General features: G+C 39.7%; 1 protein-coding gene across 4 annotated transcripts in view; it reads right to left on the bottom strand.

The window, feature by feature from the left end:
- Nucleotides 1-22,283, bottom strand: part of bcor (BCL6 corepressor) — a 59,950-nt gene extending 37,667 nt beyond the window's left edge. For 2 of the 4 annotated variants that reach the window (XM_051926100.1, XM_051926101.1), the window contains exons 1-2: nt 21,362-22,282; nt 3,319-3,450 (exon numbers count right to left, since the gene is read on the bottom strand). In XM_051926100.1, coding sequence (XP_051782060.1) covers nt 3,319-3,404 — 86 coding nt within the window. In that variant the 5' untranslated portion in view covers nt 3,405-3,450; nt 21,362-22,282. Of the gene's footprint in view, nt 1-3,318; nt 3,451-21,361 lie in introns of all 4 variants that reach the window. The other 2 variants (XM_051926102.1, XM_051926103.1) reach the window with 2 other exon arrangements.
- Nucleotides 22,284-23,477: the final 1,194 nt, after the last annotated feature.

Genomic DNA, 23,477 nt, shown 5'->3' with positions numbered 1-23,477 from the left:
ACATCCCAGACGGAAGCAAAAGTTTTTCATTGTTCTAGACATGACAACACTGAGCAGACCTGCAGTGGATGGCTTATGAAAGGATTCAATGCAAAACTGAACGTCTCTCTCTCATAAATGGGAAAACACAGGAATTTAAGCATGTCAAATGTTTAAGGTTAACTTTTGTTGTGAACTATAGCCAGTCTTACAAACTGATAGAATATTGCAAAAAGAAAAGAAACCATTAGGAAGTTAAATTCCGCTGGTGCATTTATACAAATGATAAAAGTTCATCACAGGCTCCTGTTCTTATGGGTGAAGAAAGAAATATCATGTGAACTTCAAATCTACCACCGATGAAAAATTTTGGTTGAAGATTCTGTTCCGTGACAATGAATCTATTTTTGTGACATAGCACTCTCTGCAAATGATAGTTCCCTAGTTGTGACCAGTTTATGTACAATGAAAGCATTTACTTTATGCTTGTTAGAGAGGTTACAAACCAATGGGATTCCTCCAGACTATGTCAGTAATACATCTCCACCCCTCTAAACAAAAGAAAAGTGACAGATTACTTTTCTTTTAAATGACCGATTTCTTACTATAGGTAACATAGGTTGCAAATGCAGTCTGCAATCCTCTGAAAGAACATAACAAGCACCACTGAAGACATCTCAATATGAGGACACATCTTTCTGTCTTTCAAATAAACTGTTCACCTAGTTTCTGATCTTTTTCATCCTATTGCAGAACTTTACTTGTGCAATGCACCACTTTGCGAGCTGTAAAAATGTGACACACTCAAAAGTTTAAGATTTAATACTATGCTCATCAATATTTGAATCAGTATCGCAAACAGCTAACCTTGACAACTGTACTATGTGCTACATTTCGTTTTAATTTAAGTTCTCAATTAAAACTAATTGATCTAATTATGTTTTCCATTGCCCGATTCTCAACATCCATCCTTTTCTCTTCAAAATCACAGCAAATCTATTTTAAAATAGTCTAAACATTAACTATAACACAAAGCTTAATTTAAGCAAATTTAAAATTTTGCTTACTATGCTTCCTCTTAAACTTTCAATTTTATTACCAAGCACAAATATATACTTAAGACACTTTATGTTTAAAAAAAAAAATGCATTAAATAGTGGTATAACATAAGTGACTTTTGTAAATCAACCATATTAATCATGAAAACCAATACCAAATAAATTCATAAGGAGGCAAAACTTTGAATATAATCATAAAATTGAGGTGCAAAAATAGTGGCCATATGTTAAATTGTTTGCAACTAACTGTGAGAATCAAGTCATTGGTCTTTTAAAGAGCTAGCGGTTTGAATGGAAATCTATATCTTGTCATTCCAAATGAATAACCAAATTCAAACATGAAAGTGTGGATGGATGAATGATGTTTTTCCTGCCACTGACATAGGAATGGTTTGTACATTTGTAGGGTTAGTATTTTGATATATTACAGTAAAATTCTTACTTGAATGTGCTAATCAATATGCAACACATCAACACTCTCAGACACCGTGATCAGCAGCCACTTTGAACTGAAGTAAACTGTATCACTTGGGAAAAATGTTGATTGTAAAGAGTAAGTGTTGTAAGAAATAATTGTGGACACATATTTGCTCTAACATATCTTGCTAAAATAAACTGTTAATAAAGAATGAAATACCGAGAGAAATACCACTGTTCCAGTATTTCTCTCTTCTAGGCACTAATCTATTATAACGTGAAACATAAAACTTTACTTTTAAATTAGTGTTATAGAAAACTCATACAAGAGTAGACTCGACCAAATTCACAATTACAAATTAAGGTGTTGGCGATTTAGCTTGACCAGACTTTTTCTAGTAAACCATTATAAAGCACATAATTGCATATTTTAATATCTTACTGCACAGTTAACTTATGGTGGAAATGCCTTTCATCAAAGTCTGACACAGCACAACGAGCACAGATTTACAGCAACACAAGTACTGTGCTGAATGGACAATCTTTGATAAGACTGTTAAATGGTTAAGTCAGTGCCACATGTTGTTGACCCAGGAGGCACAAAGAAGAGGCAGCTGTTGCCGACTGGATGCCCTGCTGGGCGCCAGCTTTGGCTGCCAGCACAGTGCAGAAATGTACTTTGTGAATCCAGGCATTTCCTCCACTTCATATCAGGCAGCCAGCCATGGTTCAGACATTTCTTGAGCAAATTTGGAGTGAAAGGAAGTATAGCCTTAAAATGTACACAGCACTAAACCTTATAGGGACTAAATATTGCCTATACAGTATATTAATAATCAAAGTGTGAAATTTAGAAAGGTTTCCCGTTACCTACATTTGCAAGCATAGCAAAAAAAAACAAAAAACAAACAAACAAACACTACTACCAGAGACAAATGTATGTTTTTGGCTCTCTGTCTGATAAGCCACTAGTATTCTTAATTGTATTGGAAGTATACGTGTACATGTAGCTGGGGATAATAAAGTCTCTGTTATATGGATTTAAAATAAGAGACAATATTTTGAACTAATATATATATTTCTACACTTGCCCTCTTATTTCAAAGTTCAGGAAAGTGTAAAAACGATACTGCCATGATTTGTCAATTAACAGCACTCATAAGAATAAAATCAAGTTAAATTCCAGGCAGGTTCCCTTTTTTAAAAAAAAAACACTGCTGAGGAATACAGCTTTCCTGAAAGAAGTCCTTCTTTGGACCTCCCCAGTTCTCTTATATATGTCATACTAGACAAATTAAAAGTTTTTGAATTCAGCAAGAGGGTCATAAAAAAGCTTGTGACAACTCCAGAAACCACACATTAACACAACTAAATTCTTAATTGCAAAAATAAGAGTTAATTTGCAAAAGGTTAATTTATATTCTGCTAAATACTCTTTAACACTTCACCTGAAAATTGAACTACTTGCATCATATGCTTTTTTGAGCCACTTATGCTGGAAAGTCAGATAAAAGGTAAATCTGTCAATGCTCAACTCCATCAAAGGAAACATATTAAACTAGGCGTCATACTATTAGTTTTAATAAAGCACATATAGCATGGATTCAAAGCTGAATATCTCAATTCTCTATAACACAACAAAGTAATACGTCCATCTTCACATCTGGAGGGGCGAAAGTGTAAAATAAGATACCATCACCACATTTCATTACTAGAGTATCTTAGGTAGACCTTTCCTTGGCTCAGATACAAAAGAGCTCGTAATACTGTAAATAAATGGAGAGTGATGAACCCAAAAAAGTTTTATAAGTAAAAATGTACCACCATGACATAATAGCAAAAACTTGATAAAAGCAGGCCTTACCTATCGTCGGTAATCCCACACATGCGCACACGCTCATTGTTCATCCAGCTGTGAACCGTGCCGTACAGCGGTGTTGCGGAGAGCATGACTGCGATTTCTTCTGAAGCAAAATCTTCGGTACGCTGGCAACTCCTGAACAACAACCAGAAAAAAAAAAACAAATTGTTGAAATATTTACAATAGCATCATTTATTCTAAGTGTGATCACAGTAGGCATGTGACCACTTGAAAGTCAATTGTAAGAACAGTCGTTTGGAACAGCAGAAGCGTCTCATTCTGCTTATGTGTAAACGCTTGAGTCGAACGGCAGTGAATTAAATCATTTACAGGCCACGTGAGCCGATCTAATCAAGCCCCCGCCCCCTCACCCTTGGGGCAAGCTAGCACAATTAAGTTTATTTTGCCATAGATCAAGTGGTCACCTGGTTGGTAAAACGTGTGCGAAACATAATCTGCCTGATCGTGCATTTCTTCTTTGAATTAAAATCCTGAGAGGAACCGAGCGCGAGAAAGTCGCTGTGACTCTGATTAGCATAATCACTTGCAAGCGAAGCCTTTCGCGAAGCTCTGATGCGTTGTGCAAAACAGTTAAAAATTCAACCTGGAATCCACGAATTCAACAAAGAAACTACAAACTGGAAACAGAAATACTACTTAAGACAACATCGGCTTCGTAACGTTAAGTGTAAACGAACGTTCTTTATTTGACACCAAGGATAAAAAAAATCCACTAAGTGAAGGTCTTTAAATAACCTTCTAAACAAACAGATACGATGGAAAAAGAAAAGAAAGGCATCACTGACAGTTAAATCTTGATAGCCTATAACAAATTATTGTCAATTAAATGCAGCACATAAACAAGATAAGCAGACAAGTTTTTGAAAGAGTTGAGGAAGAGGGAATGCTGGAGCTGGGCAGGGCATAGCTGCCTGAATGTGATTTTAATTTAAACGTGCAGCCTTTTGTCGCGGTCGAAGTCAAGCACATTCTGGTTCCCAGCGCCGTATTCACTAATAGCTGTGGGAGCTTTTGAATGATTAACACGGTCGAAGGCAGCAATAGATGTGGAGTCGCTGAGGTGAAGCTATCTACAGGGCAAATTGGACAGCGAAATGCAATCTGCCTGCCACTCCGCAGACGTCTTTGGTTTATCAGAGCAGAAAGACGCGGACGCCCGCATCGAGCGCCTCAGCGACAGAGCGGCACCTCCGGCACATCAATCCTCCTGACAGGCAGATCGCTCACCTACAAGACGCAGCGGCCAATTCCCTTCCCATGGCGATATTACCTCCCTGCTGCCGGGGATCAACAGCCATTCTTGAACTGAGGGTGGAGATTTCCCATTATCCTGCCCTGACTACCAGCGGGCGGGGGACTTTAAACTGAACATAATCAGCGTCACCTGCTCATATGCGATTAAACTGAAAATCTTTCTAGTTTGTATGATAGCCAGTTTTCAAAGAAGAACACACTTCGATTAATTTCACTTGCATGAAAATTCAGCTGCATACTACGGCAAGTCACACCTGACTTTGGTTTCGTGTATCTCACTTTCATTACACGTTTATACATGTTAGCTCGACGATTTTCAAAGAAGATGCCATGGAAAAGAAAAAATGTAGACCACCATCAATAAAACAATAACATAAACGGAACGTTGAATGGATGGCATATAAGTGCGCTTCATAAAATACATGCAATAACCAAGACATGCATAGCGTCAAACCTCAATAGCCGTACCAAGTTGCGACAAAACGAACGGAGTTTCTAATCCACATTCCGAGCCAACTGTTTCACATATGGATCGTGAAGCTCATATTGCCCAGGGCAAAAACCTATGTGTTGCCAGCATACGATTAAACCGTTGCACACCCACGTACTTTTAAAAGGCATCTTTACATTAATTCTGGTGATTCAACTTTTTTCCTTTATAGTACAGTGCAGATCTGGCAATAAAATACTGAATAAATACATCTATATGTTTTGCCCAAACGCACAATTTGGGAAGGGGGCGTATATTGCCCCAGTTTTACCCGACTTCAAATCCTTGAACATTTTTTTGCAGTGGCTTCACAACATTTTCAAAACCCTCATTTCTGCTCATGGGCCTACTCAAACTTTAAGATGGCCCCACTGTGGGCACACCCGTTCAAGAACGGAGACCTCGGAACAGATGGGACTCGAACTACAAACGCAACCAAGCAACCAGTTTTCTCCAGCAGTTGCCAGCAAGAAATTTGTCAAATGATTTCCTCCTAAGAAGAGCGTACGCAGCTGACGGATTGGGGTAAGGAGTTAAAGAACTCTACGCCCAGCCTGTTAAAACCACTTTGCACAACAAACAAAATAAATGGTTCTCCATCACGCAAGTTTTGGCACAGCTTGTGCAGTAAGTAGGTAGCGATGCTAGCGCCTAGTTTGACACGCCACATTGTTTGGGTGAAATGGAACTGCAGCCTATAATTATCTACATTCAACTAAACAGCGTAGTCTGGTTTTAGAACTGCGAAAGGTTTTTCGTTTACGAACACGTATCGGACTGTGCACTGCCAGATAGTTGTGACCTATAGTGAGAAAGACGTTTTGGACTGCATGTTTTCTGGTTTCATCTCCAACACTACCTCAATAGACGTCTCGGAGCAAATAACTTACACAACAATGTCCCAGTTATTGTGAAAAAGTGCGACCAGTTCAGGCAGTGCCAGTTGTTAATCATTCGTGTAAACGCGATATTTACAAAAGTTAAGACTGCACGTGCATTTTTTGCTTTAACGAAGGCGTTTCTGTTCTAGTTTGAGAAAAACATTAAGTATTACATTGCACGTGGCTATATATGAAGTCTCATTACAGTATTAACTGTTGTCAGTAATTTAATTATCTAAATGACGATTCATTTATACGTTTAAATTTGCATTGTTTTTTGAGTAACGTGCAAGAATGCACATTTACTTGTAAGTTCCAGCACAACTTATCCCCTTTCGGGAACACTTAGGTATCTGGACCTCACAGCTCGCTCGCTGAAACCCAATTCTACATCCAGATCGCTAACTTGGTCGGCTCTTTATCGCCCAGATGAACTTCATCTGAACTGTTTCAAAGCAGAGGTCTGCAGTACAAACAGCGGCGCCAGCGATAATTTCCCTGTAACAAGCAGCCGACGTTAACTCGCTGACCTCTATGTATCTATCTTTCTTTGTGGTCGGCAGCGACGAAGATTGTTAAAAGTCTTTGTAGAAGGACAAGTCGAAGAAAACAAATGCATGAGCGTGGGTTTATTAATTCATTAATTGGGTTCTTAATGAACAAAAACACACGGCGGTGAATAAAAAGCGCCAGGCATGCATGTAAAGACGCAGAACAGGAAACCTGACTCCGCGGAGGGAGGCAGGCAGGCAGGCAGACTAAGAGCCTCCTCGCATAGCTTTCGCTGTTGTCTCTGGGGAGGACTGGACCAAGAGACAACTTGAACAGGGCAGGGCAGGGGGTGGATCAGAATCCTAGTAAATGACACAGTTCGCAATTCACATAAGTCTAGGGCTTAACCCGTTCATGTTTTGAAACATACTATGCAAGGTATTATTTATGAAAACGTTCATGTCAACAGGAAGTGGTGGGCTAAACATACTCGTACTCGTTTAATACCTGTAAACGTATTTGTTGGATCGACTGCAGCCATTCCTTCAAAAATGTTTAAATTTGTATTTCTACTTAAAACAGTAATGAAACTGTTGGTTGGTTTAATTACAGCAAAGTACTGTACGAATATGGTCAACCAGCTCAGTTTCTATAAAAAAAAGGTCAGCGAATGGTATTAAGAGTAAAGGAGGAATCACGGAGTGTGTACATTCCTTTATCCCACTCATTTATACAACCGGGAAAAGTGTTTGTAACGAGCAAGCGTCAAGGTGTAAACCGCAAGCCACAAAGGAGGGTCATTAAGGCTTTGGACAAGGACCCTCAAATTCGACGGATTCTTTCGTTACCAATGGATGTATCATCCTATGCGTTAACATATTCCTCGGTTGTTTAAGTATGTCTTTATGTACCACTGAACATATTTTTGAAAGAGACTTATAAAGAATACATAGACGAAGTCATTGTTACCGTAAGCGTCATGCATGGAAATTAAGTCAATAAAAACAAATCAACACCACGACCAATGAATTACAAACAAAATAAGATGGGGGTAGAGGAGAGGGGTATGCTCTTAAACGTTTATTATGTCCGCTAGAGTTAGCACTGAATATACATATCTCCAAGTCAGATTCAATTCATAACAACGCATTAGTAGCCGGGTGATACATTGATTATCTCGAATAACGTATTCCTTCTATCACTCGCTCGCCTTCTTAAAGAGTTAACATTACACTTGGTTGCAGCTGCTTCGTAGGCAAGGTCAATGCACCACGAGGGAGATTTAAGGACCTGGGGGCGATGCGGTAATAGCGCAACCCATTTTTATCATTTAAATTCATTATACATGGACTGTTGTCTTGGAGTCCAGAAGTAAAATGACAAGCTTGTAAACAACGGTAATCAGCGCTGCTCTCCGAAGGTGTGGGACTTGGCAACGAGACCTTATAATGTTGGATCTACGAAGAGAGCGAAAAGGGCAGAGAGAGAAAGAGAGAGAGAGATAAATCAGCGGTATCAGCGCAGGAGCTCAGCTTTGGCGCCCTCTCGCTTTCAGCGTTTGGCCTCTGGCCAGCGCTATCTACCGCGGGATCTTTTAAAGGTGCAGGGCACCTACAAAATCCATTCCTACCTGGTTGATTATTACAGTTCTTTCTGTTCTTAAACCAATGCAACAACAAAGCCTAAACTAAGAATCCCCCGTCGCTATTCCTCTGTGCTCACATTAATTCAACTATGTATCCAGGGTAATAATGGCAACGCTTCGGTTAGAAAATGTCCGGATTGAGCTTTTAAAGAGAAGGTTTGGTGTACTTTTAGTGTGTTATTCTATTGACACTTTTAATCCAATTTGAAAGTCACCACAACAACATAAAGTGCTCGAAAAGTAAGATTTATAGCGCCTTTCCACAAGAAAGCTCAATCCAGTGTCTTAAAAATCTACATACGCACTACTTTATGTATACAGAGCTATAATTGTATACTCTATATCTAGTTCGTCGTGGCAAGCTGATATGGATAAACAGAATACAAGATAGATAGATATATAATTAAAGGCAAAAAAGAGATGACTAAGCTAGCAACTATGGTGTTCTCAGTCCATTATCCCATCTACTAGGCCACATTTAATCCCTGATATGTTTAGGTGTCGAAACCGTGACCTGTATTTACAGTTACATTAGCAGTTAAGGTCATGTGCAAGAAAATACAAATAATAGGCCCATTCTTCTCTAAAGGGATTATTATCTGCAGTTTGGGTATACTGTTGTGTAGCGGTATCCAAAGGGTTAAGTGAAAGCAGTTGATACAATGGCAGCTCCGTTTCTTATATAGTTATTTTATTACACTTGATGTTAAAAAGCGATTCGTCCTTTAAATCTACGCTTTCTGTTATAATGATCGATTTTCAAACTTGATGCGTCGAATTAGGAAGGTTTTTAAAACCTTGACGATATTCGAACGTATATAGTTAGTTGTTCCGATATTTCTTCGCTTTAACCAAATTATTCAAAACATCACGGACTTGACTGTGCGTTGCCTTGCTCAGTCATCCGACTGCTGGGTTCAAGCCGTTTCTTCGTGGAGTGCATCTGGTGGGGTTTACTCTCAATCCCAAATATGTGCACGATATTCTAATTAGTGGCTGTACACTGGCCGCGTACCAGCTAGAAGTACTCGGGAGTGTTATCACCACACCGTCCTGTTTATGACATATCCAGTCTTTGTCTTGGCATATGTTGATTTAAAAAGGGTGAAAGTAAACTAATCACAAATAGATGATAAAGGTCATATTTTACCCACCTTAAAAGTGAATGCTATTTTCTTTTAATAAGTTTTGCTATATCCTTCCATTTTTGAACCCGCTCAATAGAGACCATGCAGGAGCCAATTACGGCAACACTGGTCAAAAGAGAGGCTGTAACTCTGATCCATTGTGGCTAGGATACTCGATTGACTTTTGAAGAAAGTAGAAAAGACACAGGCGTACAAGATGCTCGGGCAATGCAATATATAAGTTTTCTTCGATTTATCCAGTAATCGAAAGACGTTACGAGATCCCCATCAGTAATATCAATACATAATTCCTCAGAGAAAAAAAACGCACGTTTAACATCTAGTTGCGTATGACTCGGCAGCACACAATTCTCTAGGGATATACATTAATCGCTTAAAATGCTGCGGAGGGTGGAGTGTGAAAAGTACGCCATTATGATCTTTAAAATATATATTAAAATCAACTTCATGAACTGCAGGATAGACTAAAAGTAGGATGGTATGGGCGAAAGGAATATTCTATGAGTGTTTTTTAACTGCACCTTGTTTCCTTTAAGTGTGTTTTCATTACCGGGTTCTATTCTGCAAACCACCGCAAGGATCGCGCACCTCGTTACTCCATTGATTCATGCCTAGTCTTAATGATTGCAATAAATCAAAATTAAAAACCAATTTACTTCAGACGAATTCTAGGGTTAATGACACCAGATGGGTAAAATGATGGTCAGGAATTCCCCTTGAATCATCTTGCACACTTTCGTGAGCACGTCGATTAAGCTTTAAAGCGGGTCTTGCACTCTGCAATTCTGGCTCGTAGCACTTCCGCAAGGAGGCAGTTGCTTGCCGAACTCGTCTCATCTCGGCTTTTGCCTATTTCGCCATTTACATATTCGCTAAAATAGGACACATTTCGAAGCATTCCTGAAGCAAAGAGCGATTACAGCTAAAAATGCTTTCTACTGAAAGGACGTCACAACGGTGACAGAAGACTCGGAGTTACCCTTTCGCTGTGAAGCTTACAGCGTGTACATTTTGCGAGTCGCCTATTAAAGGAAGGAGGACGAATCTGAAAGTATTGCTTTCAGCGTGGTTCTTTCTGCTGTATTTGAGAAACTCTTCGCCCGTTTTCATCTTTTACAACAATATTCTCCACTTCGGACACATTGGTCGAGAAATTTCTCAGTCATTCGATACAAGACGGCAAGGCAACGAATTAAACTGCATATGAATGGTGCGTTGTGAAGTTGCCTATTTTCTTATAAACCAGGAGGAGTCCCGAGCTCATTATCAACATCGGTTAAAAATGGTAGATGATGTAGCTTTATGCCCTGTCAAAATACAAAGCTAAAATGAACGAATAGAAGCATCAGACTTCACTATCCACCCCCTTCCCCGTAAATAAAGTAAATACCATCTGGAAAACATCCCGGACACTGGGGGGACTGCCAGGGTCCGCGAAGCTTATCTCAAACGTAGCGCCTCCACACGTTAACGTGCGGTTAACAAGAAAAGTTCCAGATTTTCACATCTCCTGCCTGTTTTAAAGACATATTCAAGTTAGTTCATTTGTTTATATGCATTTTACTCTTGGACTGCTGAATACATTCTCTTAATGTTTTTTTAAAAGTTGCATTTGATAGCCATCAAGAGACTGCATGTGTACCCTTACGTTTTCCCAGCGCACAGCTCATTAAAACGCAAGAGTCTAACTGTGATAAGGTGGTCGACTTATAAGCAAAGGAGGAGAGGCAAATGCCAGCAAACAATTGTCATCTAAAGCGGAGAGAGACGGGACTATTCAGAAAGGACGTTAGTAGATATCGATCGCAGAAGAGTTGACTTTGCATAATTGTGGCTGACAGGGACTGTGTTTCCCACATTGACGGCGCAACAGCTTTGAGGGGGTTGATCGATTTGCTGGCAGCGCTGAGCCCTCCCCCTCTCCTTTCAATTTCACTTCGTACAGTACCTGAATGGAAGCGACCCCCGGGGAGACCACAGCAGCGCTCATTAGAAAGCAAATGGACGCACTGCAACGGTGCTTCTAACCCAGCAACACCCCCACCCCTGACACACACACACACACACACTCTCTCTCTCTCTCTCTCTCCCTCTCTCTACCACACACACAACAAGGCAGCGTCCTGGGCTTTGCCGTAGTAAGCATTGTTATTTCCTATAGGGTATAGAAGTGTGAACGATCCTAATCGTAATGCGTTTTCAAATACAAAAAGAATGTAAAAGGCGGGGTAACGGGGTATTATGGAGGTTTTTGAAATCTTGAGAATTAACCAAGAATCAGACTCCGTTATGCATCCAGCCTGCGCATACCATCTCAAATCCCGCATGTTTGCTTTATGTTGGCCATATTAAATTACTGGGGATAATTCTTCGGTATTCCTGAACAGTAGATAAAAACATCAATCTCTGTGCTTCCCTAGCTCTTGCAATGTTAGCGTCTTAAAAAAAAAAAAAAAAAAAAAACACCCCTGGGATTTATATGAACTACGGTGCAACGCAATGAAAGTAACTTAATTCTGAGTAAATTTAATCGCTTGATATTCCGTTCTGAAGATCTGGGGTGAAGCACGATGCAATTTTGCAAAGGCACTCGGATCCACTAAAGAGATATGAACAGTTGGGCAGCTGGAAAACAAAAATAAATAAAATTTGGCATGTGTCGCCTACACTCGTGGCTTGAAAATCCTTCCGTGACCACAAAGGCAGATGACTGCGCTATTTTATTAAAGACCCTGCTTAGGATTTAGACCACATATGTGCGACTGATGTACAGTATGATTATTAAAAAGACGAGCACATGCGACATCCACAGCGTTTTTCTATTTTTTGGAAAAAAGGGCTCGGTGTATAGCAGACGTTCCTTTTTGCCGCAAATTAAACGAAGCAAAGACGGCGTCCTGTCAAGGTTACCGCCTTTGCCTAAGGCAAAATACAATAAGCTTACTGAAAAGAGGACACGTGCATATGCAACAGATAGCACACATTTAAAAACCAAGTAACCATCTATCTTTTTACATGTTCTGTTTTTATGGTTATTTCCCACTGAAGCAATCGTTTTATGCATCAAAAATTATAATTCCATAGGAAAAAGAACTTAGATGAAACCGAACTCTAGTGGGGGACGAGATCGTCTGGCTCGCAACTCGACGACGGTAGGTTTGAGTTCTGGGCCAGGCACTGCCGGGGAGTGGATTCTCCGCTGCCATTCAACTTTGGAATATTGATGGAAACTTAACAAAAATACTTGTTGTATGTCTCTGGAGTCACGTCCTGTGCTGGTTTTGTTTTGCGACCTAATGTTGCAGTTATAGAGAACACAAAAGCACTAGATGGATGGGAGGATTGATATGTGCCGATACTTCACTAAGAACAAATGAATACACTTTCACCGCTGAATGAATGCGTACTCTACAGAACTATGGAAGGAACGACTGGGGAAGGCGTGAAGAAATGTATAGTAGGCGGAAAGGAAAAACATGCTTTCGCTTTGAAATAAACCTGGGATAAAAAAAAATAAGGAGGTCAAACTATAGAAGTTGCTGTCCGCTTAATGGTATACTAATGCTTTTCTGCGATCTTTAAATTTGCTGTCTAGGGTTTTATAAAGGGGAGTCCAACTATTAGTGAGACTATATTACCTGATATAAAAAGACCTACATCCTACTGTCACAAAAAACAAGTATTTAGATTGTCTAATTAAAAGCGCATTTTAAAACGGTAATGTCCCGTTTTATCTCCGAAAAAAAAACTTGTTAGTAGTTTCGCATTCAACTATGGTAGAGATGTGAGAAAGAGTCCCCATCTTGTGAAAACAGATAAACTGTCGCATCGCCAAAAAATACCCGATTCAAGTTTTTCACTAGAAAGATCGACTAGCTGCGCAGCGACTGGAGCATGCTGCGTCTAAAAATGAAAAGGAAGAAAATCAATTCAAATTAACACTGGGAGTGCTGTCTGTGCCTCGTGCCCTATAGGTGAAGAGGCAGCCCTATAATGAGAGCTTTGTGCAGCCAGCGAGAGGGAGGGGAACGAGGGCGCCGCAGACAGCCCTTCTCCCCAACAGCTGTCGCATTATTTGCGCTGCCTGTAAACAGGCCTCACATTCTCCTATCACCACCCAACGCAGCGGAGATGGGCGCACAATCTTGAAGGACGAAAACCCATGACCAACAACAGTAGTATTGTGAGACAGATCTACTAATGCAGCTGGGCTCGCGGGAGGAGTTCCAAATCTGCAAAGACGCGCAACAAAATAAAAGCTGTCCCTCAAAAAGAGGGGCCAGCTCTTACGCAAAATTAAAGTTCTTTACAACTAAAGAGGTATCCAATATGAAGCCAATCCATGTACAAGGCACGTGTTCCCAGTAGTTTAAACGGCCACACTTTTATAGCCTCTTGCTATTTCGTGTTAATTCCATCTATTTGTGCACCTAATCGGAACTAGGAAAAGGCCAGGTTAAAAGGTTAAGGTTAAATCTTTCAACGTTTTACGATACTTTTGTGAACAAGGGAAAATATCCACAAAAGTTCAGTGATTTAAATTAAGTGTTTATTTTGTACACACATCACATTAATTCCGATTCCTGCTATTTCTCCAGTTGTTTGCCACATGAATGAAAACAAACCAACTTCGAAAAATTAAGAGCACCACCTACGATTAGAGGCGCCTGCAAATAGACATTATCTGGACACACACAGCCAAAGAACCAAAAGTTCCCACAGAGCATACATGCAATACCCTTGTATAGACACGTTAGAGGAGTAAAACTTTTCCCTACTTTCCTTTTGAAAAGGCCAAAACTAGTATGTTATGACAATCTTGGCCAGATCCAGACTCCAAATGAAAGGCGGACTATTTTACATCCCATAGATTTAACTCGAACTTATAATAAAGAACACCTAAAGGAAAAAAAATGCTTATTGACAGACATTTTGAATACAACTTTACATCTGACAAAATCCCAGATTATCACCTTTTTCATAGCGTAATTAGCGTTTAGGTATCCGGAATAAAGATCTGTTATATCGACAAGTGCCTGTTATTTATTTTGCAAATATTAATTTCTTTCAAAAGTACTCCACTGCCTGTAAGGTGCTTACTCGACTATTAATATAGCACACATTTACACTTTAAAATATCGTTGACTGTTTCTTTAAAGCGTTTATGTACCGTAGCCAACTTTACAAAAGTACTAGAACTTAACAACACATCCGTCTGGTAGCCGTTAAAATGAGCATCAATTACTGAGATCGGCTACATTAACTTTCAAAGTTTGCCCTTACGTTTTCCTAAATATTTTTTCATTCTCTATGAAGCACAGAATATACTCATATGATTGAAGCCACGTCTTCAAGTAGGGCCTAACCCAGAATCCTTTTGGATAGAAGTGCACCTGTCCTACATTTCACCTCAATAGAAGTACAGTATTTAAAAAAAAAAACAACAAGCGACTCGTCACAAGCAGTAAATGGTAAAAGCAATCACATAACAGAATTTGATAACGGAGTGAATTGCTAAATTATGCTAAATTGAAATCTTTGGAATACAAAATGCTAAAATCTAGGAATTTTAGCCTTAAATCATAATTCTAGGATTGAAATACACATATTCATGTATACTGCCTGTTAAATCATTGTAACAATGTTGCTTTAGTTTTCACTAATGCCATCTAGTTATGAGTCGGTTATTTAAAAATGCTAAACTTTCAATAAAGCTGCCACTGCCATGTAGAGTTGTGCAAATATGACGTGAAGAGAAAACAATGTGGCCTGTTTGGGACAGGAACATGCCTGTAACCGAAGTGTACTCGAGATATAAACAAATAAATATGTGGCATCACCCTCTGCTAAAGAAACAGTGGAAGCATAATCTCAGATTGTTGTAGGAGAGCAGCGATCCGTGCCCTTTCCGAAAACCGGCTGCACAAAAGATTCTGCAACCAAAAACAGGGCATGAAAAGAGCTCTCCTGTTTCAGGGGCAGCAATCCATTCCCTGGGGGCTGAGACAGAGTGCAACTTCAATCAAGCCATGACTTCACTTATGGGAGCCAACTGTGAAATACGATCTGGCCAGCTAACCGCCATACATTTAGTTTTGGGATACGGGCTAAGAAATCTGTACTTCAACTACACATCTATAGGTTTAACACCTAATCTGCAACCGACAACCTTGTTTTGATCTTAACGAAAATGCAAGCACATACTGTCCATACACACAAAGCGTCCTTATATTTCTCATTTTAGACATTTATCCTTCCCATTCTGCCAACTTTAATTAGTTCATAGTAGTATCTGTTTACAAAAGAATATCATATTTTGGCATAAAAAGTCGAGTCCCTGGTTTTTACATTTATTTTAGGAAGGCAGAGTGAATGGCTCTGGCAACGTTGAAATATATCAAAGGTAAACAGAGATATGTATTAATGAAGCTCTGGAGTCAGGAGACTGCAGCACTACCCTCTATGTCAATCAATCTTATATTAGGTGCAAGTCCGTAATTGGGCCAATTTAGAATTGTTCATTACCCTAACATGGTCAGCTTTGGTACATGGAAGGAAACCTCGACTTCTCAGAAGTGAAAAGAAAAAAAAAGACAAATGAAAAAAGGATTCAGACTCCACTCTGTTAAAGACCAGATGTCAATATGTAGTCAATTTAAAAAAATCCTCTCAGCTACAGAGTAAGTTTGGGTAGATTCTTGCAGTTTGTGCATTTTGAAGCTTCTACTCACATATGTTATCCACCAAAAATATCTTTCCTTCCACATCCCCAAAACAGTACATATTAGATTGATTGGCTGTCCTTATGTGGCCCTGTAATGGCGAAGGGGTGTATGAGCAAGTGTTCTCGGTGATGGATTAGAGTCCTGCCTTGTACCATAATTCTGCCCACCCAAATCCAGTGACAGAGGCACAGAATAGGTAAAAACACTTATGCGCAACCTTATTATTTTCTCACACGAAATAAGCGGGCTCTTCGATTAAATGAACAATTATCCTTAAATGTAAACACATGCCCTCATGTTTGTAAAGTTGGGGACAATTAGTTCCGTGGTATATGTTATGTTAAACCAAAACCTTTTCAACTTTAAATTTTACAGTCTCAAAGAGCCATCGGTTCGAGTTTTTTGCCAAGTCCTAATCACTTAATCTCTTTGAATATACTGTACTACATATTTGACGGTAGTCCCAGTACCTCACAAACAAAATAATTTGTTTACTTTAACAGAATCACTAAAAAACAAATAAAAGGAAGTGACTCATGAAAAGTTATTCGAAAATTAAAGTTATCAGAAAGCAATTAAAAACAAACAGCCAGGCTTACACTAGAGATCCCTCTTGTCTGCAGTTACACTATTTATAATTTAATGATGTTAAATACACTCAAGTAGAAAGAAAAAAAAGCCCTTTAATTGAATGAATCTGTAACGCAAGCATTGGATAACCTAGCCATGACGAATTACTTGCTTCTATTTAACTGCTCTAAGGTGACCTTGATAAGGGGTCTTGAGGACCATGATCTGAAAACCTTGAAACCTAAGATGCAAATAATCCGACAGCAGCACACTCAAAAGGTAGTGTACCTAATGTGCTCATGAACAAAAGTTCCATGCATTCAACCGTCTCGTGAAAACTGAGGTAACTAAACAGTGCACCTTCTGCTTAAGGATCTGCAAATGCTCTCCGAAAACCGTTCTTTCACGAAAAAAACAAAATCACAGAACTATTGGCAAACAAACAAACAAATAAAACCACTTAAAACTCACAGCACAGAAACGTGCACATGTACTAGTACTTCCTCTGTGTTTCAGTTTTTCATTTTTATCACCTTTTTATTTATAATGGACACAACAACACGACAGCAAGACGAATTGAGACCCGTATTAGATGTATAACTCTTCAAATCTTAAGATCATTTGCTGTGAACATACTTTAAACGTCAAGAGTGCGACAGGATTTGACAACAAATGTGGCACTCCATCCATTCATCCATTCATCCATCCATCCATCCACGCAGGGGCTAATGCACCTTCCTTTACTAGAGATTAAAAGTGCAACAAATGCCACGTGCAGTCATTTTATATGACTCTGAACTCATGTACTTATATATAAACTTCGTTTTTGTTATACATGATCATATGGTTATATTAACGTTAACGTGATGATTTTCGATACAACACTTATTTTGATAATGTAGCCGGCGCCACTCCTTTGTGCGGACTGTAAGCACTGCCAGTCCAGGCTAATCAGTGTAAGGCAACTGTCACTTTAAAAGTTTTTCATATATTAATACATGGGGTTTTAGGGAAGAATCTTCACAGACAGCGTTCGGAGCGTGTATCCGCATACATCGTCCTAAGTATTCTTACTGGCTTTGCCTAACTGGTGAAAGGCACTATATGATGTAGATTTAAAGTACAGAGATAATGGCACATATATTTAAGTAATAAAATCACATTTCCTTAATACTGAATACATTAATAATTATGAAAAAACTAACAAATATCCATTGCCAAGGATAGGTGACACCCGTTAGTGAATAAGTAGCGCAACTCACTTTACAAAATTTACTCTGCATTATGGTCATGAGATTGCACTCTATGTGAACAGAAGTCCTCTGAAAACGTTCTTAATACAGTACCTCAAGGCATACTCTGTGTAACCACAGTCATGCCTGATAGGTTCGTGCTTTGTAGCGGGTAATATGAAAGGTCCAAAACAGTATAAACTACATGCATATTTTAAACACAGCAGTAAAGTCAATGCCAGGTAGGTGATGAATTCTTAATACCCCACTGTTCAATAATGAAAACGAACTGCCAGCAGTCCTATTAACTTCTGCTGAGAAACTTTCAAAGCACACACCCACTATCGAGATTTTTATTTTCAGTGCAAGCAGCATCTTTTTGAACGTTAATTCGGTTTGGGGAACTGGAGTTAACATGCATCGAAAACTTTGACTTCGTGTATCTTAAAGGGTTACAAATGTTTATGTAAAATGAAATAAAAGAAAGCGGCTAGATTCAAACATTGCTATTACTGAACAGGTTAATAGTACCGCCTGGTAGAAAAGAAGGACGACTTCAGTTCCACTAAATCCTAATCGATTTCCCTGCTCTTGTTAACCTAACGTATTCGCTAAAAGATCGCCTCATAGGGTTCTGAACAATTTTAAGCTTGCACTTCGGCTGAGAGCACTCTTTAAATTGTCTGGATATGTACGTGCGGGACAGCTTGTCTCGATACTGCCTAATTTACCGGTTACACACAACTACTCTCGTCATTGTGCTGGAGGAAAAAGGATTCACATAATAGATAGTGCCCCGAAGGGTTAAAAATGGATAACAGTCTACAGTAATACCCCCTTTCCCACTAGCCCCCGAGTTACCGTCACTTTGTTATTTCAGGTAATTTCCAACCTGGGTTCTCAGGTTATTACAGCATTAAATAAGAATTATAAACACTGACCAATTAAATAATTTGCATTTCATATCGCTTTCAGATAAACAAAACATTTCATTGGTATATAGAATAAAAAGTTGTACATTCATTAAGAAAATATGCAAAATTTGAAAAGCCCGACGGCAAAATGGTCAGCTCTGACTAGTTACAAGAGCAAGCTTATCTCCCAGAAAAAATCTCGCCCTTTTGAAATGAAATGCTGCACTTTAACCGCTGAAACGTTCGATTTACTGAGCAAGTGACAAAAATTGAGCAACTGTTCTAAAAATTAACCAGCCGTTAAGCTGCTTGTGCACTAGGTGGTCTGGAAAAAAAAGTTAATTTGGCTACACCAAACCCCAGGGAGCAAGAGTGCCATTCCTTCATGTACGTAGACGAAAAGTCCCACAACCTCAACTTCTTTGCCCGCCTTCAAATAAATCAGCGTTCGGTGTAGCTGCAGGTTTTCGACAGAGCATTGCACCCTGCCTGAAAGTATCTCTTGAGACAAGAGACAGACAGCACTAAACGTATTAATTGACACGGCTCCAGCACTTCTGTTCAAGCATATCTGCCAGTGTCACTTTCGTGGCGCGCACACTTGAGGCTCCAGAGACAAAGACTCCGCGAAACACTAGGGATTAGACTCGAGCCGCGTCTGTTTAATCATGAACACTGAGATACGTTACCCACGTACGCACTGCTAAACAGAAATAAATACAAATGCATTTAAGAAGAAATCTTAAGAAAACTACATGAAGATCGTTGATTCCTAATATATTCATATAATGCTTAAAAACAAATACCCCCGATTACAGGAACTATTTCTTTTTAAATACAGTACATCTGTTCTCGCAGTGGACATCTCTTTCTAAAAGTATAAACACAGTTTAATGACTTTCAACCCATTTGCCTTAAATGGGTTAAAATGCGTCTTCAGTCGCTACCGACGCGAAGCAATGCGTATACTTTGAACTATCTGTGGCAGCTCTGACAGGACTCACGAGCGCGAGCGCACGAGCACGCGCACCCACACACACACACCTCCCCTGGTGCGCGCGTGCACACACACACACACACACACACACTTCGCTGAAAGTGTCGAATTAACGCACCAGACCCTCCCCGACGCTTTGCTAATGCCCTCTAAGACGCGAACCTCACAGAGAATCCAGGACTCTCGTCAACTACCAATCGAGCAGACCACAAATTCCTCTCATCTCTACGCCCTTGGTCGCTTGGCATAAAAACCAAACGGATACAAAAACAAACCTTAAACCTCATATATCAGCTACAAAAGTTTACAATTACCCCGATACGCCCCGTCTGCAAATCATTCTAAAACAGAGCTCCATTTGTGTTACTTTAGAGGTACATTAGTTTAACTTAAGATAAACTGGTAGCTCGCCGAGATATTTAGATACTGCTAATCTTTTCTTTTTCCTTCGTCCGTGAACTGTCTGACTTGTGTAAAGGTAAACAGACCTCGATTCTGCTAAAAGGTGCTGGATAACTAATGAGCTGTAAATTGCATTGATCCGAAGAATACTCCTTAATTAATGCGCTGCCTGGGACAGTGCAAAAACTCCCGCGAATGAACACAATCGGGCTTTTTTTATAATTCGTACTACACGAAGCAAACGATCGTTATTTTACCAAAAACTTAAAAATGTTACGAGACAAGTTCGATTCATTTTACTGCATGGCGAAATACCGATCGCCACGGCGTTTCGTTAGCCGTTAAAAGCTGCAGTCAGATTAAGTGCCTCGATTCAATTCTGTACTCGAACTCCTATATAAGCCGTTTATGTGGACAGACCTATAAAAAAGGGGTCTTGCACTAAGAGTTTTGGTTCGTGTCTCCACTGTCGCATTTTTCATTCTACGTGCATACATAAATCCAACTAAGTTTGCCCAAAGCCATCCCTTCCGCTATCACATACGCTTTCATAGGCATTGTGGGGGTGCATACGAAGGGCATAAACAGTAAGTGATCAATCGTACGCCCGAAAACTAGTAGGGTTTCGAATCAGTACCAAGGTCCACACGGAACCTAACCAAGGTAGCTTCCTCATACGTGCTGGCAGTTCGTGTTCTGTCCAGCTTACAATTCGCTTTTAAAAAAAAATGAGAAAAAAGTTCAGTCTAATCGGAGCCACTAGCTCGAAGTCGTTCCCCTCGCGGGAAGCCCCGATCAGACAAGGCACTGAGTCATTATTGAAAAATGTTTGCGCATTTTCCAGTGCAAAATATCTTAAACCGATTCTGTGTACGTTGCAATTGCTTATATGAGCCTTAGAGAAATGTTTCAGCCAAACTCATTCGCTTCAGTCCTTTTCTCTATTAATATTTTGATGTTAAACATCTCTGGCGTCATGCGCCTAGGTTCAACTCCCCGGACCATGGTCAGACTAACTTGCTGTAAGATCGTCTACTATTTTTTATTTAAGTACCAGTATAGCTGAATTCAATTCTCGGTATCAAACGTCCAGTCCAACAATTACAAAGAAGGGCACCTGCAAGTGGCACCTTAAACAGACTTAGTTCGTTGTCATCGGCGGCAACTCGATCAACAAACTGCCCACTGTTCAATAAACCACAATCGTTACTTTAACACAACACATCAGAGGTGTACTTCGAGACACTTATGTAATAAATTAAACCAATACCTTACCTGCAACGATGTCAAGTCCTGGATATATGTTAGTGTCTCCGGTTCCTTGTCAACTTTCCTCGTTGGTTTTAAAGTCTGTGCATTAAAACCAGCAGCGAATGTAAAACAGGTCCTTTCTCTGAATAGATGAAATCAACGGACAGACAAAATCCAAAATTGCCACCGAGACGGTTTGATACCAATATCAAGGAAAGTTTCGTTTACGTTAGGGACCGTAAGATTTGCCTTATCCACAGCAACTCTTTTGAGTTTTGGAAAATGTTTTCAAGAATCCAGAATATCGACACTTTAATTATGTACTTGTGCTTTCTGTGAAACAAATATACAAATTAACGAAGTCGAAGCATAGGTACTTTTTCAGTAACGATCCCAAGAGTCACAATACATTTCCAATGGGGAGGAAAAGGTGCGATAAAAACGTTAAAAACTCCACACATCCTCGCAGATGGATAACCAAGTTTGTACAAGATCCCAATCGAGGTATTCCTGGTATAACAATCAACCTTCTTGTTCGTATACAATTAATTTCTCCTGAATACGATTCTTGAGTACAGGTGGCAGTGGGTCGCAGACTCCTGCGATTACTGCAGTCCCGTAATGCCTCGCAGCGCCATGTTGGCTTATCGCTGCCGCCGTGCGAGAGCTTTAACAAGCCGACTAAGCGCACTCACCCACGCCTTTTAAACAACAGCGCTCTTCTTTCCAGGGTTATAAACATCCTGTAGTTTTTGGTTTTTCCCCCTGACGCTCGTTTTCTTCACTTCTGATACAAAAGTAAAGCAATAAGCTTCTTCTCTCTTTTCTCACTCTGTGTATTTCTTTGCTGCGCTTTACTATCTCGCAAGCTTCGGCAGCGCCAGACAACAAATACAGCTGCTGCTATCTCCGTGTCTGAAGCGGAGACTGGGAGATGAGAGTAACTCGCTCCCACTCACATACAGACTACCCAGAAGGCCAGTCGGGAAACCGCAATTACCATAAACCTCCGGCGAACTTAATTCACTTCGGAGACGTTTTAAAGACGGCTGTTAATAACAATAATAATAAGAAAACGACGTGTATTTCTGATCCGTCCTTAATATATTTAATTTTTTAACCATTAATTCATTAGGTTCTAATGAATACTATAAATTAAAGTCGCATTTGTAGGTGTGTACACTAAATAACCGATCACATTTACAGGTTTTATTAGACAAGTATTAAAACGATTGTTTTAATTTTAAGCTTTGTAGCAGCCGATCTGATTCTAGGAGCTGTCGTGGGATACCCCAAAAACTTGCATCCCCATGAAAGCATATACAGTTATTTAACGTAGCCCAAATGATTTACTAAAACACAATTTCTCCAATAACTATTTAAGCAATATACTTTTGTCTGTTAAAGGGTCCACATGTTTCTTTAGTTTACCTGAATTATTCCTCCATTTTCCTAATTATATGGTTATTAAATTTTTATATTTTTAACAATTTAAATTGTAACAGACAAATCCGATATTACTTTTTTTGTTTTTACTAAGTATTGCGAACAATGCCGTCTGTAAAGGGTGGTATTAATTTAAACTTAAAATTTCAATAACCAATTACTTGAATACGTTACACAACACATCTCTACAACTCAGAAATAGAAATTTTCTGAGATTTATATACTGTAAGTCAAGAATATCGCAATACTGACACAACGCCCAGGATTGGTTCCTGCCTTCCCCTAGTGATTCCAGAGAGGGCTGCGTCCTCCGCGATTATGGTCAGGGTTAAACGAGTTTAATGATGGGTGTAAAAGTGGACATAGTAGTTATTAAATATGTGTATACAAACAGAGCGTGAGAAGTCCGGACCTTCTTCTGCATCCTACTGTGTGCGACAAAGAACTGCCAGGTATCCAGTAACATGGGGCCCTTGGTTCGGACCTCGGAACTACAATGCTATTACTCCCTATCGTAATTAATTTTGCCAGCTACTTTTCTGACTGCATCTCCAGAAGCGGACCACGGTCTTTAGGCTTGCCTTGTAGAGGCGGAAAAGGGTGGAGCTGTGATCGAGCTGACTGTGTCAGATTGGGGTATGAGATATGTGCCCTACTGCGTGAAACACTTAGACCTTCGCGTGCTCGGCTTTCC

Source organism: Erpetoichthys calabaricus, chromosome 4 (assembly GCF_900747795.2).
Source record: "Erpetoichthys calabaricus chromosome 4, fErpCal1.3, whole genome shotgun sequence".
In the NCBI taxonomy this organism is placed as follows: domain Eukaryota; kingdom Metazoa; phylum Chordata; class Cladistia; order Polypteriformes; family Polypteridae; genus Erpetoichthys; species Erpetoichthys calabaricus.
This window is presented reverse-complemented; position numbering and strand designations above follow the sequence as displayed.